Here is a 17,326-nt window from a genome sequence, read left to right on the forward strand (position 1 = left end):
TTGCAGTTTTAGAATAAGGGAACTATGGCTAAATAAGAGTTCATGTGAAAAGGATGTGGGATTTTAATCAATATGTTCAATATGCACTCCCTCATGAGCATAGTGAGTGCTCTGTCACTATGTCGGTGTTGGGACAGTTGCCTGTTCTTCTCTAGTCATTTTTACTCACATCTGGCTCTTCATGATCCCCTTTTGGAGTTTTCTTGGCAGAGAACTGGAATGGATTGATATTTCCTTCACTGGCTCATTTTATAGATGGGGAAACAGGCAAACAAAGTGAAATGACTTTCTCAGGGTTATATAGCAAGTCAGTGTCTGAGGTCAGATATGAACTCAGGGAGAGGAGTCTTGCTGACTTGCGGACAAATGGGGTCAAACTGCAAGTACACGTTTAAGACCAGTTTTGAACTCGGGTCTTCCTCACTCCATTCTGTGCCAACTAGCTGCCCTGGCCATCTGTAGGAGGAGTCTACAGGAAGGATTTCGGTATAGAAGAGAGTTGTGGCTGTAACATCAGTCACTGGAGCACAAAAGGCCACAGTGATGGCATTGAAACCAGTGGTCAGGGTATATTTGGAGAGGAAGGGTACTGTGGGCTGGAGCCCAAGTTATCCTTGTCCTGTTCCCTCACTGTGGGTCAGTTTCTGCCTTACAGGCAAGCGAAAAACCCAGATTTAGGAAGAATGAGTATTGTTTTCAAGACTAGCATTTGGAAGAGGTGTTCTATGTACTCACGTTTTGTTTGCATAATCTGGCCCCTACATCTGGCCGCTGTTCCTCTTCAACCCATTCCATCCCATTCTCCCCCTGCTGGAATTGGAAAGGAAAAAGAGGGATCTAGCCTGCGGAATTGAAGCTGTCACCTCTACACAGCTGTTCTGTTCTCTTTCAGTCTTATGAAGACCTTGTACAGAGACTGGAGCCAGTAATTATGGAGCTGGAGAGACAAGAGAACGTCCTGGTGATCTGTCACCAGGCCGTAATGCGCTGCCTGCTTGCCTATTTTCTAGACAAGACTGCAGGTATGGGGGCCAGAAGGTGGTGTGGCCCAGCCCAGCCCTGGGAACCCTTAGCTTCCTGAGATATCTGTGTGGGTGCCACGTGTCATAGAAGGGCAGTTGGGACAGGTGGTGCCTGTGGCGGGCTTTGGGCAAAGGCCTTTCAGTAGAAGCTATTTGTGTGTTGGGAGGATTCATTTTTTCTTGGATGTGACTAACTCTCTTCTCTATTTGTATTTCTCAGAACAGCTGCCTTATCTCAAATGCCCGCTGCACACAGTTTTAAAGCTAACCCCAGTGGCCTACGGTAAGGAAAGAGACCTGCTGTTTATCTCCCAGCTCAGATACTCTGCCTGAATGTGCCATAGAATGTGTGCTGTGTCATCAGCCCCGAAGTCGGGAGGACCTCAGTTCAAATTCGGCCTCAGACACTTCACACTTCTTGGCTGTGTGACCCTGGGCAAGTCACTTAATCCCAACTGCCTCAGCCAAAAAAAAAAATAGAAAGAATGTGGGCTGTGATCTGGCCAGATACTCCAGGAACCTGAATAAATAAAAATGATAGTCTGAAATATTGCTTAGTGGACAAGAGATTCATGAAAGTGACCTAAAAAGAGATTTCTTAAAGTTACTGTATATATAGAAGGTTCCAAAGAGAAAAGGAAAAAGAGGGATTATTGTTCTATTGATTTCAATACCCACCATCTCCTCTTCCAAAGAGTGTGGCTTTTTTTTTTTTTTAATAACTTTTTATTGACAGAACCCATGCCTGGGTAATTTTTTACAACATTATCCCTTGCACTCACTTCTGTTCCAATTTTTCCCCTCCCTCTCTCCACCCCCTCCCCCAGATGGCAAGCAGTCCTATACATGTTAAATAGGTTACAGTATATCCTAGATACAATATATGTGTGCAGAACCAAACAGTTCTCTTGTTGCTCAGGGAGAATTGGATTCAAAAGGTAGAAATAACCCGGGAAGAAAAACAGAAATGCAAACAGTTTACATTCATTTCCCAGTGTTCTTTCTTTGGGTGTAGCTGCTTCTGTCCATCCTTGATCAATTGAAACTGAGTTAGATAAGAGTGTGGCTTTTAAAGCAAAGGTGTGTGGACTCTATATTATTATTATTGATACTGGCTGAGTATATGAAGGTGGGACATTTATTCATTCTAGCTCTTCTCTAAGAAGGTGCCTGTCTGTCTGTCTGCCTGCGTCTCACATACACACACATTTCCCAAGCAGATTTCTTCCTAAACCATCTTGCCTTGGGGAGAGCTTGAGGAAGTGCCAGCTTAAGATGGAGAGCACTTTTTTTGCGGAGGGAGGGAAGGCAATAGGGACACGGATTTTGCTGTTACAGTTAGAAGGGAATTAGCTGATCCAATTCAAGCCTGGGTAATACTCAATTTGAGAAATGCTATGAAGGGGTGAGACTGTAACGTGACCTTGCAGCTGGTAGAGCTGGTCTAGCTGCTTCTTGGGCCCCCTTTGGGGAAATCTTCCACCACTAAAGTGGTCTCAGATAAAATTCCTCTCAACTGAATTCAGAAGCATTTAAGAGCCTACTGTGTGCAAAGCCTTGTTGTTGGGGTACCGGGGGTGATACAAAGGTGAAAGTAGATGTGGTTTCAGTCCTCGTGGAGTTTAGGGAGTAAAATAGGAACTAGTTGAATAAAGAGATTATTCATATGCACAGTTAAGTCTAATACTGGTTAGGATACTTGTCTAGAGTATTATGGGGAGATTTAGGGGGGAGATTGCTGGGAATATTAGGACATTTCATGAACTGGTAGCAGTTGAGTTGGATGTTAAAGGAAGGCCAGGATTTCAATAGACAGAAATAGAGAGGAGATGGGCTGGAGGGCTGGGGAGTCTGTTCCAGGTATGGAAGTTGACACAAACAAAATCGGGGAGATAGAAGAAGGCAGGATGATGCTGGAGGACTGTGCATAAGCTTGTTTGGCTGCAGCACAGATCATGTGAAAGAGAATATGAACTAAAGCTAGAAAGATAGTTTGGGGCAGAGCTCTGGGAGACACTGAATGCCTTGCTCATGGAGTTTATACTTTGTTCATTAAGCAATGAGGGGCCACTGAAGATTTCAGTGCAAAGCAGCAATATGATCAGTGTGCTGTAGGAAGATTCCTCTGCCAGTGTCATGAAGAGTGGAGCACAGAGAGAATCACAGAATCCTGAGACTTAGTTGGAAGGGAATTGGAGAACACCTGGTCCAACTTCCTGGGGGCATTATTTAAGCAAAATAGAAAAAAAGTTCATGACAAAAAGAAAAACAGACACCACAATAGTTCTAGCAGCTCTTTTTGTGGCAATAGAAAAACTCAAAACAAATATCATTCAATTGGTGAATGACTAAACAAATTGAGGATTAGGAATGTAATGTGATAGGAATATGCTGTAAGAAATAATACCTCTGTCGCAGTAGCATGGGAAGACAAAAATGAACAGATGCAAAGTAAAAAGATTTCCTCTCCCCACCCCACCCCCCAAAAAAATAAAAAAAAAAAATGGAAAGAATAACAACAAAACAATTGAAGCCACAGACTTTGAGCCCAAAAGAGTTGCTTCCATATAGAAACGGGATCCTGGGTATACAGTACTATATAGGACATCAGGCTTTTTAGACCTGTTGATTAGTGTGGCTGAAATTTTTACCATTTTTAAAAAAACTTTATTCATTTTGGATCTCAGGGAAGGAGTGGAAGGAAGGAAGGAAAAAGTAGGAAACATAATTGAAGCCAAGAAACTGTCAGTGAGAAGTTATTTTTTTCAAAAAGAAAAATTATTGAACTACCTGTCTTCTAGGGCAGGGGGTGGGGAGGAGGGGAAAATTTGGAACAGAAGGTTTTGCAATAGAGACATTAACAAAAGGGTCAGGTTAAGGAAGAGATGATGAATTTAATTTTGGACATACTGAATCCATATTTAATGTTGGCAGGACATGCAAGCAGTTGGAAATACAGGATTGAAGCACAGAAGAGAGGTCAGCATTAGAGATAGAAATCTGAGGGTCACATGCATTCAGATACTAATTGGGAGTGATAGATCATCAATGGAGAAGCTATAAAGGGGAAGAAAAACAAGGGCCAAAGACAGCCTTGGGGGGCCCTGGTATGGGGACGGGCACAAACGAGGATCATGTGGTTTCTATCCAATTAATCTGCTTTGTCTCATATCCACAGGTTGTAAGTTGGAATCCATATTCCTCAATGTTGAAGCTGTGAACACACACAGAGACAGACCTGAGGTAGGAGTGGGCCCCACTATCGATCACTAATTATCAGTTGTTGACTGAGTGCCAGAGGCTATATTAGGAACTAAGGTTAAGAGTCCCAAATCAAGAAGGTCCCTACCCACTAGGAGTTAGTTCTACAATTCCAGTGCCCAGCTGGAGGCAGGATAAAAACAGCTAACAATGCCTAAGGTTTATGTGCCAGGCTCTGTGCTAAGTGCTACATAATTATTGTTTGATCCTGCCCTGGGAGGAGGTGCTGTTATTATCCCTGTTTTACAGAAGAGGAAACGGAGACAAAAAACAGCTGAGTGGGACTTGTCAGGATCACATTTCTAGCAAGTGTCTGACCTTGTATATGAGCGGACTCTTGCTGAGTTGTGCCATGGTCAGCGCTGAGGGGTGTTTAGGGTGATGGGAAGAGTTAAAGGAGATCATAAGGGACACTTAGCTGGCCCTTAGAGCTGATCACCAGCATTTATCTGCTTGCCATCAGAGCACTGGCTCCAAGTTCCCCGGAGTTCCAGGAATCTGTTCTGATTTCTCAAAGCTCCTGGGAGCATGTGCACGTGGACCCTGACCTGGCCATGAGACACAAGTGAAAAGACAATGTGTGCAGGGAAACAGTCTGTGAGTGAGTGTTCCTGTCGTCTCTAATAGGTCACGTGGAGCTGGTAGCAGGTTCTCCTTGCCCTTTGACCTCTCCCTCTTAACTTTGTCCCTCTGACCCGTCCTGCTGCTCTACATGACTGTTGGTAGGGAGTTCACCAGGTGCTGTGGAGAAAGATGGCTCAGGTCATTCTGGGAATGGCAGAGATCTGCTGTCCCTGCATCTTCTTGGAGCACACTGGAGAGGGGAGAGCCAGGTGTTTGCTGAGGTCTGTGGACCACCTTGGACCTGGCCTTAACTCCCATTTATGTAGCCATCAGGCGTGCTTCTTGTCCCCTATGCACCTCCTGAGTGTTCCCTTAGAGTATGAGAGGGAAGGGGGCGGCGGGAAGAGAGCACGGAGGTTCATCACCCACTCAGGACCAGCTGATTGCTGGGTAAGCCTTTACACTTTAATTAACTCTCCCATCGGGACACCCCTTCTTGGCTTCTCTGAGTCCTGCAGAATGCAGATTTTCTTGGAAATCACAAGACATTCAGTGTACATTCCAAGGACTCTGCCTTCTAGACCCGCAGCTGGGCAAAGAAGGAATTACCTGAACATTTGCCCAGCTGGAAGTACTGAATATCTGTGGCACTGAAACCTACTGGCTGCCCAGCTAACCCTGGAACTGGGAACATGGACCCAGCACCACAGCCCCAGGGACAGCATCAAGAGAAGCCATGGGGCTGGATGAGAGGATGAATCCAGGGCCCTCCAATCCCTGAGAAGGGAATTTACTGCTCGTGTGCTTGGGCTCGCTTGGGAAGCTTTCCTTAGGGACTGCTTGGGAAAGCTCCAGGACAAAAAGCACAGAGCATCTTCCCAATAATTCTCCATACCTGAACAGACCTACAGAGAGAGAAGCTGGGCATGGTCTGCAGGGAGAAACCCTCCATTCTGAATTAAGTGGCCCCAGGGGCATCCGTGCTGGTAAAAGCCAAGAAGTGTCCATCCTGCTTCCTCCTCCCCGAAGGCAGAGCTGGGCACCAGTAGTTAGGAGGATGTTGTTGGAGAGTGCCAGACCCAGAGGCTCCATCAGTGCAAGGTTAATTTTTTTAAAAATAGAATTTTAGGAGTGTTTTATTTTTACGTTGCCTACATTTCTCCTTGCGTCCCTCCCCTCCTCACCTCCCAGAAAGCCAAACTAGTTAACAAAGAAGATTTTTGAAGAAAAAAAAAAGTCAACGAAATTGAGCAGTGCATCAGAAAAGTCGGGAAATACAAGCTGTGTCCCTGCAGGGGAGCAGGAGGAGTATTCTTCTCTTGTTTCCTCTTGGGGCCAGGCTTGCTCTTTCTCATTCTGCAGCATTCTCCTTTAGCTGTTTTGTAGTTGTGCTCATTTGGCTCAAGTTGGCCACCTCAGCTCTAGGGACTGCACAACACTGATTAGTCTGGATACTAGAATCACCCTGTTTTTGGGGACAAAATAGGGGGTGAGCATCGGACTGATGTCACTGGCAGCCGCTCCCATGCTTAGATGACCATTTTCTAGGCTGTAACAGTAGTGTTAAGTGATAATTTGTGATAATGATTTATGTTTTGCAAAAGGCTTCTCCAATGTGATATCTTATTTGAACTTCCCAACAGCCCTGTGAGATAGGTGCTGCAGGTATTATTTTCTTTTTTCCAATGATGGTGTAAAGGCACATCAGAGACACTAAGAGACTTACTTGCCTGTCTCATGGGTTTCTGAGCTGGAATTGGAACCTTGGCTGACTCCCAAGTCCAGCACTCTGACCACTACATCACACTGCCTCTGGGAAGTCTTTGGAATTCTGGGATCAGACTTTGATTTTTCTGTTACCAAAACTTTAGAATGCTGGCAGGAAAGAAAGGAAGCCATTTTCTGAAAATAGTTTAAAAAAAAAAAACAAAACCTACCTTATATCTATCCACTTTCAATTTCAGGCTATATCAAGGTTTCCTAAGCCTCTCATTCTGTGGTAGGACACATTCAACTCAGGACTCAGTGCATTCTTACCTATTGCCCTGAAATAGCCGAGAATGATAGGTCTTCCTCTGGACTGGAGATTGTCACTGGGGATCGTATTCTGGACTGGTGGACATTAGATACATCATCCCCCTTACATCAGGGGTTAAAGAAAAATGCATGCTTATGTGGATGTGGTCAGGGGAAGGATTCATTATATCCTGAAGCTGCTAGTTCTGTCTAGGCCCTTATGGGGAGATAGGAATTTTGCTTTAGAGGAAATAGATTTTATATGTAACCCTACTAGGGTCATTGCGATGGAGAAAGAAATCCTCCCTGAGGAAATGCAGGATACAACTGTGAACAACATGTAGCAGGCCCAGGATGTCACCTCTTCTCACCTGGCCCAGAAGACTTTAGCTTTCCATTGCTGTGGTCTTCTGAGAGTCTTCCACAAGTTGGGAATTGGGCCCACAGGACCCCAGAACTGAGAAGGATCTCAGAAATGATCTAGACCAAAAGCCTGTGAACTTGTTTTTAAAATATTTTGATGTCTATTTCAGTAGAAATTTTAAAATGTTATTAACATAAGTTCAAGGATTTCAGCAGATGCCAAACATCCCATGACAAAAAATTTAAGGACCCCCGCTCTAAAGCAATCCAAATTTGAGCAGACATCCTATCACAACATCTCAAATAGGTAGTTATCCGTCCTTTGCTTGAAGACCTTCGGTGAGGAAGATCCCAACGTGTTTTAAGGTTCTTTATAAATTTAATTTTGGTCAGTGAACACATTGATTTTTCTCTAGCTATTTGCTCTATTGGAAGAGAGAAAAAGTCTTATAACAAATATGTGTTAGCCAACAAGATGAATTCTCACATTGGCCATGTCCAAAAAAATGTATGTTTCAAACATGCTTCCGGATCAGTGCTTTGGAATCATAGTGAGCCATTGGGTTGATTAAAAACACTGAAACTGTCTCTTCCCTCTACCTTTTGCTCTCTCTGGCTAATTTAAATAGGATAAGTATAATCCCTTTCCCATAAGAAAACCTTCCAAATATTTGAAAACAAACCATCATGTTTCTCTTTCCTTGCTCTCCCCCCAAGAAGTCTCTCCTCCAGACTAAAAATTCCTTTCTTTCAACTGATCCTTGTATAACAATGGTTTCCAGTCCTCTCACCAATCCTACTTGTCAACTTGGTGTAAAAGGACACAATACTCAGAACTGTGCTGACTTTGTCAAACTACAGTAAAACCAGCACTTCTCATGTTCTGGAGACCATGTTTTTTCACCCTGTAGCCTAAGATCACAGTTTTTTTATTTCCATGCAGTTCACATACAATTTGTTGTCCAGCCATGCTTCCCCATCTTGTATTTCAGAAGTTGATTTTTTGAAGCAGGAGAGAATGGCTTTCTCTGAAATGGTCAGAGGCCATCAAAGGTACAGGATTTTCTCTCAAGTAATCTAAATTAGTTTGGTAATAAGGATGGAGCTGTGTCCTACTCCCATTTGGATAAGTATCCTTTAAGTTACTGCCCTAATACAGTAAAACTGAGACAACTCGTTCCCAGATTCCCTTCTGGCTACAAGTGCAGCTGGAGCCCAAACATCAAACTGTTGTCAGGGCACAACCCCCTGGGTGGGAGAGGTGATTTGACATTAACAGCTGAAGAAGGGTTTGATGTCAGGGAGTCGTGCAAAGAAAAAGCTTCAAGTGAGAAATTCGCCTCCTAATAGGTTTTTGTGTTTCAGTTGAATCTGCCTCCGGGCTGCCATTTTGTCTGGTTTATAGGGTGCTCCCACAGAGTTTCTATGCTTGCTGCCTGGATAAATCTTCCCCAGTTAGAATGTGAGCTCTTTGAGAGCAGGAATAGCATTTCTGCCTTTCTTTGTACCACCAGCACTTAGCACAGGGCCTAGCCATTGTATGTGCTCGCTTACTGACTGGCCAAAGGAAAGAGAACAGAATTTCTCTGTCTCTGTTCCCTCCAGTCTTCAGCAGTCAGGCTGTGCAAGACTGCCATGATACAAACCTTTGGATGGGAATAAATGCTTCTGGTTCCTCTGGGTCCCTTGTAGTCCCAGTACCTCCAAAGTCAAGTACATGTCTGGCCTCTGAGATACTTGGCCAATTTGTTCAAATGCTTGGCGTTTACCAAGCAGCTACTGCACAGCCATTTCTGTGTTTGGCTATGCTAGGGACAGCTGGAAAGAAGGAACCAGCTCCAAGATTTTTTTTTGGGGGGGAAGGGAGAGTTAGAGCTGGACGGGGATTCTGTGGGAAAAGTGAGTGTTTTTTTTTCCTAAACCATTCCAGATTTTCCTTCCCACAACAAACCATCATAAAAATGATCATCTCTAAAAATCACAAATATTTAAAATTAATACTATAAATGACTTTTCTAGAAAAATTGTTCATTGTAAATTCTGGGTTCCAATTGTGTAAACAGGACTCTGTGTTTGAGAAAGTAACTTTTTGGTGTCAGAGTAACTGTTCCTGTTGCATGATAAGTGTTCTCCTGTATTTTGTTATGCAGAATGTAGACATTTCAAGACCTCCAGAAGAAGCCCTTGTCACCGTCCCTGCTCACCAGTGAACCTGTGTCCTCATCAGCCATCAAACTTATGGTGCAGTTTTCATTATTTTTCATAAACTCAATCATTCTAGTCACTTTTAAATCAACTCAAGAGTTGTCTTCAAGAGACTTTCCCCCAAGGGGCTCGGCTCCAAAGGAGTTGCCTCATAATTAGGCAGGCACCTGTTCTGCGTTAATCATTAGAGTTAATCTGCTGATTCATCTTCTCCAAAGTTTTCTAATCATCCAATCTTTCCACTCCAGTGTTTGAACTCTGATGTGCAGTAGCAGGCAGACCTGTACGAAGTAAACTGCCACTGTGAAACCTCTGTATGACGGACTTGAATGTTAGCAAATTCCCTGGGTTGACTGCCCTATGGGAGAGCCAAACTAGTGCCATTGGATTTTCTTATCTTCTAAGCTGTTGAACTGGTGCAGTTTGCTGATGGGCAAAATCCCCAAACACATCCCCAGAGTATTTCCTGGGGTGGGGCAGGGACCAATGGACCTGTCCACCATAGCTTGTTGCTGGCAGAGCCTCCTCATAGTGTTATTTGCCTTAAAAACAGCTTATTTCCACTGAGCACCCTCACTTTACAGGGATCCAGATATCCTTTCCCTTTTAAATATTTAAAATTTCCATAGCTCCCTACTACAGGAGCTGAAAGTATCCAGACCTGCCCTCCACCTCCAGTTGCATCACTAAGTACTGTACTCCATTCTGTGACCAGATTTACTCACTGCTGATTTGTATACACACTGAAATTCCAAACAGTAAAGCGACGGCTGTCATTACTCCTTCCTTGTATGGGCACACCAGATTTCACATGGCAAAGCATCAGCCATAATGAACCTTCGTCAGGTGTTCACACACTTACCAAGGGCTGTTCTAGTCACCTCTTACTGATTATGCATCCACTTTGAAATTTATAAAGGGAATGATGCTCCCTGTTGATTATGTACACATATAGGAGTTTTGGAGCAACAGCTGTGGTCACCCTGAGTCACTTTGTCCATGCAGAAATTCTCAGTACTGAGATTTAACATGGAAAGGTGACAGCTGTAGTTAGCACTTCCTGAATATAATCACAAGTGAAAATTCATTAGCAAGGTAGCTGTAGTCTCGCCCCTTGCCAACTGCTCAAACTAAAATACCTCAGAGGAGAAAGAGATGTGAATGTGACTAGCACCAGAAAAATTTCTCGTGCCCTCTTGAAGTCTTTAGCTCTGAAGTATGTGGACATCTTTCCTGTGGATCAGGTTTGTGGCTTGAGTCCTTCTTGAAAGATGTGGAGACCAGGGCTGTGGCCTTGTGGTCCCAAGCACTTTATGGAAGGATCATGACTGCGTTTTATGTGTCTATGGAAGCTTAATAAAAATAATAACAATAACAATTCCTCCCAGTTGTCCAGTGCCTTCCTGTACGTTCTCTTGGAGCATCACAACACCCTGTGAGGTCAGCAGGGAAGGCTTTATTTCTGTTTTATAGATGAGGAAGCAAGCTTGTGCAGATAAAAGTGCCTTAGCTAAGAGCACACCAAGCATTCATGGGGGACCCTGAACATGGCTCCTAGAACAGAATGCTTGAAGGTCTTTCCATGGAGCCTTGTGGAGAATGAACCCAGACGTTTCCTGAGCACTGGAGGTTCATTGCCTTCTGCTCAGCATTGGTGCTTCCACAGCTAGGAGCTTTTGGACCTGCAGCTATCCTGAGAAACGACACGTGTTGGGAATCGCTAGGAAGGGGGACCAGGAAGAGTAGCCCTATATCTGTGTGACGTAGCCTTTGGGGGTCAGTGCTCTGACTCCTGGGATTCAATCTCCTGTAGGATACCCCAAAGAGAGTGACTTCCAGAAATCACTGTGCTGACATTTGAGAATCTTGGGAACTATCTAGTGCCTCTGCCCAAGGCCAGAACCTTTTCCCTTAGAAACCCTCCTTCCTGGAATCCTGGGCCCTAGAGACTCATCAGCAGTCACTACCAGCCCCCAGCAGCCTGTGGTATGTGACTCCATCACTGGCCACTGGTGTGAGGCACACAGCCCTGTTGTGCTGGGTCACAGAACTGTCCTGAACAGCTTCAGCTGCCCTTTGCCAGGACCAAATTGCTGCTGCTTTGTCAGCCCCACTGGCCACCATGGCCTTGGTCCGTGTATACCTGGTTAGCTAAGCCATCTTTGCCTGTTCTCGGGGGCAGCGGCAAGCAAAAGGGCCCCAGATTAGAAAGAGGGTCTGGGGCAGGAGGGAATGCTAGGAAATCTACACTGAATTGCCCCCTGCCAGGAGGTGGCTGTACAGGGACCCCTTCTAGAATAGCCAGCTGGCTCACGAGGCTATGTTTTACCTGAAAACCACCGAGAACGCAATCCCCACTTTCTGTTCCCTCTGTATTTTACCATGTGCCTGAACTACACAGTCTTTGCAGGAGGCTTTTTTTCAAACTTAATTGTATTGTGTCTTATCCACGTGATGCATGTGATTGGACTTTAATTGCAATAAACACTCTGGAATTCAGTGTGTCCTGGAAAACTTGGCTCGTTTGTGTTGGGACACCAGGCTGACCCTCAGGATGGGGAGGAGGGGGCACTCCCCCATTTCCCTCACTGCCTGAGTTGCTGTCCCCTTCTGAGCAGTTCCTGCCCAGTGTGTTGACTGAAGTCCCTCAGAGCCTTGATTTTGTGGCTCTCCATCTCTGGCTGGAAAAGAATTGATGGTGTAGATGTGGTAGGTCCCTGCGATGTATCCTGTGACCCAAGGAAGGAAATTCAGTTGTGTGGCCTTGGCTCCGTGGGTCTGACCCGCATGTCTGGGTGTGACAGGGTGAGGAGGAGGAGCCTCCCTCCAAGCTGACCGGGACACCTGGCCCTGAGGGGACTAACGGGGTATGTCAACCCCCCAAGAAGGGCTGACCCTATAATGCTTGCAGGAGAGAGTGGGAAGAGTCTTGGTTTTTTTTTTTTTTTTTGAGATGAGAAATCAAAAGGGAGTGGAAACAGGCCAAAAAGGGTGGGCTTCAGATGGACAGGATCCCACTGCACTCAGACTTTGATGCAAAACTCTTGCTAATTGCAGGATGAGGAACTACAATTAAAAGAGTGGGGAGAGACCTGTTTGAAATCTGTTATGTCTGCTCCTCAGTCACGAAATAGGAGAGACGCAGAAAAGTCACCAGATCTAGACCCTTGACTATAGTCATTGAAAACATGGATCATAGAGCTAGAAGGAACTTTGGGAGTCACCTGATCCAACCTCCCCCCCATAAGTGGAGAAACCAAGGCTCAGAGGTAGAGAATCTCTCTATTACTCATTTCAAAGCTGTCATGGGAACCCCATTCTACCAAGAACAGGTGCTACATGGGTGGATGATAGTCACCGGGCCTTTCAGTGTCCCTAGGCTAGGAAGTCTGTCAATATCCTCAGCTAAAATGTCCAGGGGTCCTCAAACTTTTTAAATAGGGGGCCAGTTCACTGTCCCTCAGACTGCTGGAGGGGCAGACTATAGTAAAAACAAAAACTTTGTTTTGTGGGCCTTTAAATAGAGAAACTTCATAGCCCTGGGTGAGGGGGATAAACGTCCTCAGCTGCTGCATCTGGTCCGAGGGCCATAGTTTGAGGACCCCGATGTACATTCTTACACCTTTGTAGCACATAGGGAGGAGTCCAAAGTATGGCTGATCAGCATCAGAGGGAAGGGTGGGGGAGTCTCACCTGAAGACTATAGGTCACCTACTTCTCTTTGGTCTGAAGAACTCAACTTCCCTTTCCCGCTCACCATATGACTATAACTTCTCGTTCTGCAACTTCCCCCCAGAATATACACTGTCACCTGGCAGGCAAACCAAAACAAACTGTCCCCAAGTTGGAGGATTGTTCCTTGCACGAACAGAGAAGGTGGGCTAAGGCAGGTATGATAAAGACAAACTACTTCTGCTGAAAACCGATATGCAAAGAAGAGACTCGGGTTGCTTCTGCACATCCTGAGTGTCCTCCAAGAAATCGGACAAATCGGGAGTCGCTGCTGATTTCTGCTGCTGAATCAGTCCTTTATCTTTCAGGGGGGGCTAGTCAGCAACAGCAGAAAGCTCACTCCTCACTGTGATCCTTCCTAGCACCAGTTAGAGAAACCACGGTTGGCAAGGCTGATTCTTGTTTCCTGTGTCTCAGGAGGACTCTTGGAATCCATGCCCTGTTTCCTTTGGTTCAGAGGAAAGGATCGGTCAACAAGCATTCATTAAGCTCTTACTGTCTGCCAGATGTTGTACCCAGTGCTGAAAGGGCTTCTCCCTGTGAAATGTGAGGGCTTCCTATGGGAGGATGGGACGTCAGCCTTTAGGGGGCTTTGGCAGATAAGAAGAACCTGCCAGAGAGGGCCACTTCTCCAGCTTCGTTTGAACCTCACCTTGTCAGACTGCTTAAAGCCCAAGTCCTGTTCCAAGTGAAACCAGCTGAGCTGTTTTGCATGAGGCTAAAGAAAGGGGAAGGAAGAGAGCGTGGGTAGCATTAATCCTGTCAGTTCTCCCAGGAGGCTTTCTCCCCTGAACCTCTCCTCCCCCTCTGCCTTTCCCCTAGCTTCCTACCTCTGAACCGGCTACTCCACATCCAAGACCTCCAAGGCTTTAGGGTAGCCCATTGTAGTTGCCCCCTCCCCTATTCCTTAGGTTAAGGGTCCTCTGAGGACTCTGGAGTACAACAGACATCTCTAAAGCTCAACTGGCCTTGGGCCACTGAAGAGTGGACAGTGGCTCAAGTCTGAGCCACTGAGTTTCCTGGAGCCATGGACAATGGAGGTGGCCGGGAGGGTGAGGGGAAGCGAAAGAAGAGTCCAGTGGGGCCCTAATGGTCCTTTTTCTGTGTTTGCAGAATGTGGACATTCACCGCTCCCGAGAGGAGGCCTTGAGGACCGTTCCAAAACACCTGTAGCCTGGCTTAGGGGGGGCTTGGGCCTAGAGGAGGCCTACCCAGCCCCAACCCACCACACACTCCCTGCCAGCTGCTCCCAGCCAGCCCTTGGGTAGGAGTGTCTGTACCCTCAGACCAGAGGGTATGTTCAAGGGTTCAGCTGCAAGCATGCTTCAAGTCCGCCCCGTGGAAGGATGCTGAGTGGACAGCTTGTGACTATATAAACTGACCCTTCCTCTTTCTGTGATATTTTCAATATATCCCTCACTGTAAAATGCTGCTTGAAATTAGATGTCTTCACTGGCCTCTGCTCTAGTTGTTATGGGCAGTTTTGTATCTTATGTTTCCTGACTTGATGGAACAGAAATAGATGTTTTGAGCCGGGTTTAGCAAATTAATTTCTTACTTGCAGCCCCTGTGAAGTATTTCCTGACCAGAGAGGCCCAGAATTGTAGAGTAGATGTGTTTTTAGTACCCAGAGGCCATTACCCACAGGAGGCCCCCTTCTCCTCTGGCTCCATCTGGGCTTCGAGGTCACAGGAAAAATACCACTGGTTTTTGGTCCAAATTGGAGAATCCAAAGCTGGAGATAGGAAGGGGAGAGTTGGTGGTGATAGGGTTGAAAGGGAGAGGAAAAGGGCTACAAACTGAGCTTGGATTCTAAAGGAATATAGGTTCTCAAGTTTTTTGAGTGATTGGATCTTGGTGGAAGATTTGTAAATCTAAACCCATAATATAATGTTGGTTGAATGGAATTGAATCCCATACCCAGAATAACAGTTTTCCCCTTCAGTCCTCTTGGCCATTCAAGGCTCTTTTCAACAGTCCAATTCTGGACTGTTTGTTGGGGAAAAAATTACCAGAACTAAGAAGATCCTCTGGAATCAACAAAAGAAAAAACAACCTACAGGTCCCTTAAGTTTCTGCTTTCCAAATCTGCCCAGTTCAGTCATGAAAGATAAGAACCACAAGCCAGGGCAGCTCTGGGGTCTGAAGTGAAGAAAATTCCTATTGGACCTGCTAAGGTCCAGCTTGCACAGTCCTGAAACTTCTGTTTTTCCTCCAGATTACTGAATCACCTGGGTTCTGGACCCCTGACTTTTCTGACAAATGAGACAAAGCCAGGCCCTTGGAGTAGAGATGGACTATTGAGCACAACTGTTCTTCTGGGGAAGATCAGGGACTTGAGAGCAAAAAAAGGCTATGAGGAGAGCGTCAGCTTTTCTTGGCAAAGATAGACCATCATAAAGAACTAGGCTATAGCCAGAGGCGAGCCTTCAAACTGTAGTTAAGCCAAACTATTGAGCTGTGACAGATAAAGGAAAGGGGTGGAGGCAGGAGGAAATAGAAGAGGGAGAATCAGACAAAAATATTTCACCATAAAATGTCTGTCAGCCCACAGAGGTTCACTTATTCCCATTTCTGTCCTTATCCAGTGTACCCCACTGTTCCTTCCCTGTCTTCTAAGGAGAAATACAAAATAGCCATAATTAGAAATACATACATACATAATCAGAAATACAGAGACATACAAATTAGCCATAATTAGAGGCAGGGACAGGGAGAGTCGTGTAAATAGGATCCCAAAAGGATTGGTCTAGAAACTATCTTGAGCCTTGCCATGACTGGAAGCCGTGTTTAGGGGGGCTTGAGCAGGATGATAGGTAGCCTGGAAAAACAGTTGAAGGAACTGAGGAAGAGAAGCCTTGGGAGTCGGAGACACAGGAGAGCTCTTCAGATAGTCCAAGAGTCATCTGTTGAGTGGAAGAGGCATTTGACTGCTTGGCCCCGAGGGGAACAGGGTGGGATGAGTCAAACTTGCAAAGAGCCAAATTAAAATTTTCAATGAAGGGAAATTCTTTCCAACAAGTAGAATGATTCCCAAATGGAGCTGCCTTGGGAGATGGTGGATTCCACTTAGCACTTGAGATCTCCTAGTAAAAGCTTCAGGTTTTGCATCAGTTTAATCAGTGAAAAGGTCCACTGTTTATGTTGATGTTTTTAAGCAGATTTAATGCTACTATGTTCTAGAATATTGCAGATGATAAACAGAAACCAGAATTCATAAAGTTAGTGGATCAGCCACCTCAGCTAGATCTTTCTAAACCACTCATCCTTGATTAGATCCACTAGGAACTAATCTGCCAGCGGTTTGCACTACCTGAAGGATCCCTTCATCCACTCCAGGTGTCTGCATTCAAAGCCACTTTGGCCCCTGAACCCAGAAATGTGATGTCAGAACTAGAAGGGACCATACAGGTCATCTAGGTTAATCTTATTTTACAGATGAGGAAACTGAGGCCCGGAGATAGGACGTGAGAGTGGGAAATGATTTGCCCATCTACACAGATAGCAATTAATAGGATTGGAATTTGAACCCAGCTCCTCTGTTCCAAAGTCCAGGGCTTCTCCTAATATACTGTGCTGCCTCTCAAAATTGAGTCAATCCTCGAGGGGCTCCTGAACCTCTACCCCCAAAGGCTTGGTTCGGTCTCTATCCACCATCTGCATGGCTGATGACTAAATGGGACAGTGTAAACTGTGATATCCTTGGGCATATCAGCAGCTACCCTGGGGATGTAGCATCTGTTGCTATGACCGGGTCTTTAAGATAGAATGGAAGCTCCTTGAGGGCAGAGGCTGTTTCATTTTTCTCTTTGTATCTCCAACACCAAGCACAGTACCTGACACATAGGAGGAACTTAATAAATGTTTGTTTAATTGACACATGGACTGAGTCAGAGATTTTGTGTGGAGTCAGGAAGTAGTACTGTTGCTAAGTCCCCACCACCCTGAGTATTGATGCAGCTGGATTTTATCAGAGAATAATCTGCTTCTCAGGCTTACGATGCCATCCCTGGGTTATGAACAATCACCAAAATGGTTCCTTTCTTCCCTCATGCAGGATCCTACCCCACCAGTGCTAACTTGTTAACTTAAAAATGTTTCTAGCTTCAGTGTTTCCCTTCCCTGTCTCTGTCCAGGTTCCCTGTTACACTTTTGGCAGTCTA

General features: G+C 45.3%; 1 protein-coding gene across 4 annotated transcripts in view; it reads left to right on the top strand.

The window, feature by feature from the left end:
* The window catches only part of PFKFB4 (6-phosphofructo-2-kinase/fructose-2,6-biphosphatase 4), a 74,516-nt gene extending 59,474 nt beyond the window's left edge, over positions 1-15,042 (top strand). For 2 of the 4 annotated variants that reach the window (XM_031961160.1, XM_031961140.1), the window contains exons 11-14: positions 893-1,022; positions 1,243-1,305; positions 4,201-4,265; positions 9,377-10,809. In XM_031961160.1, the coding sequence (XP_031817020.1) occupies positions 893-1,022; positions 1,243-1,305; positions 4,201-4,265; positions 9,377-9,436 (318 nt within the window). In that variant the 3' untranslated portion in view covers positions 9,437-10,809. Of the gene's footprint in view, positions 1-892; positions 1,023-1,242; positions 1,306-4,200; positions 4,266-9,376; positions 10,810-14,276 lie in introns of those variants that run through there. The other 2 variants (XM_031961148.1, XM_031961156.1) reach the window with 2 other exon arrangements.
* Positions 15,043-17,326: the final 2,284 nt, after the last annotated feature.

Source organism: Sarcophilus harrisii, chromosome 1 (assembly GCF_902635505.1).
Source record: "Sarcophilus harrisii chromosome 1, mSarHar1.11, whole genome shotgun sequence".
Taxonomy (NCBI): Eukaryota; Metazoa; Chordata; class Mammalia; order Dasyuromorphia; family Dasyuridae; genus Sarcophilus; species Sarcophilus harrisii.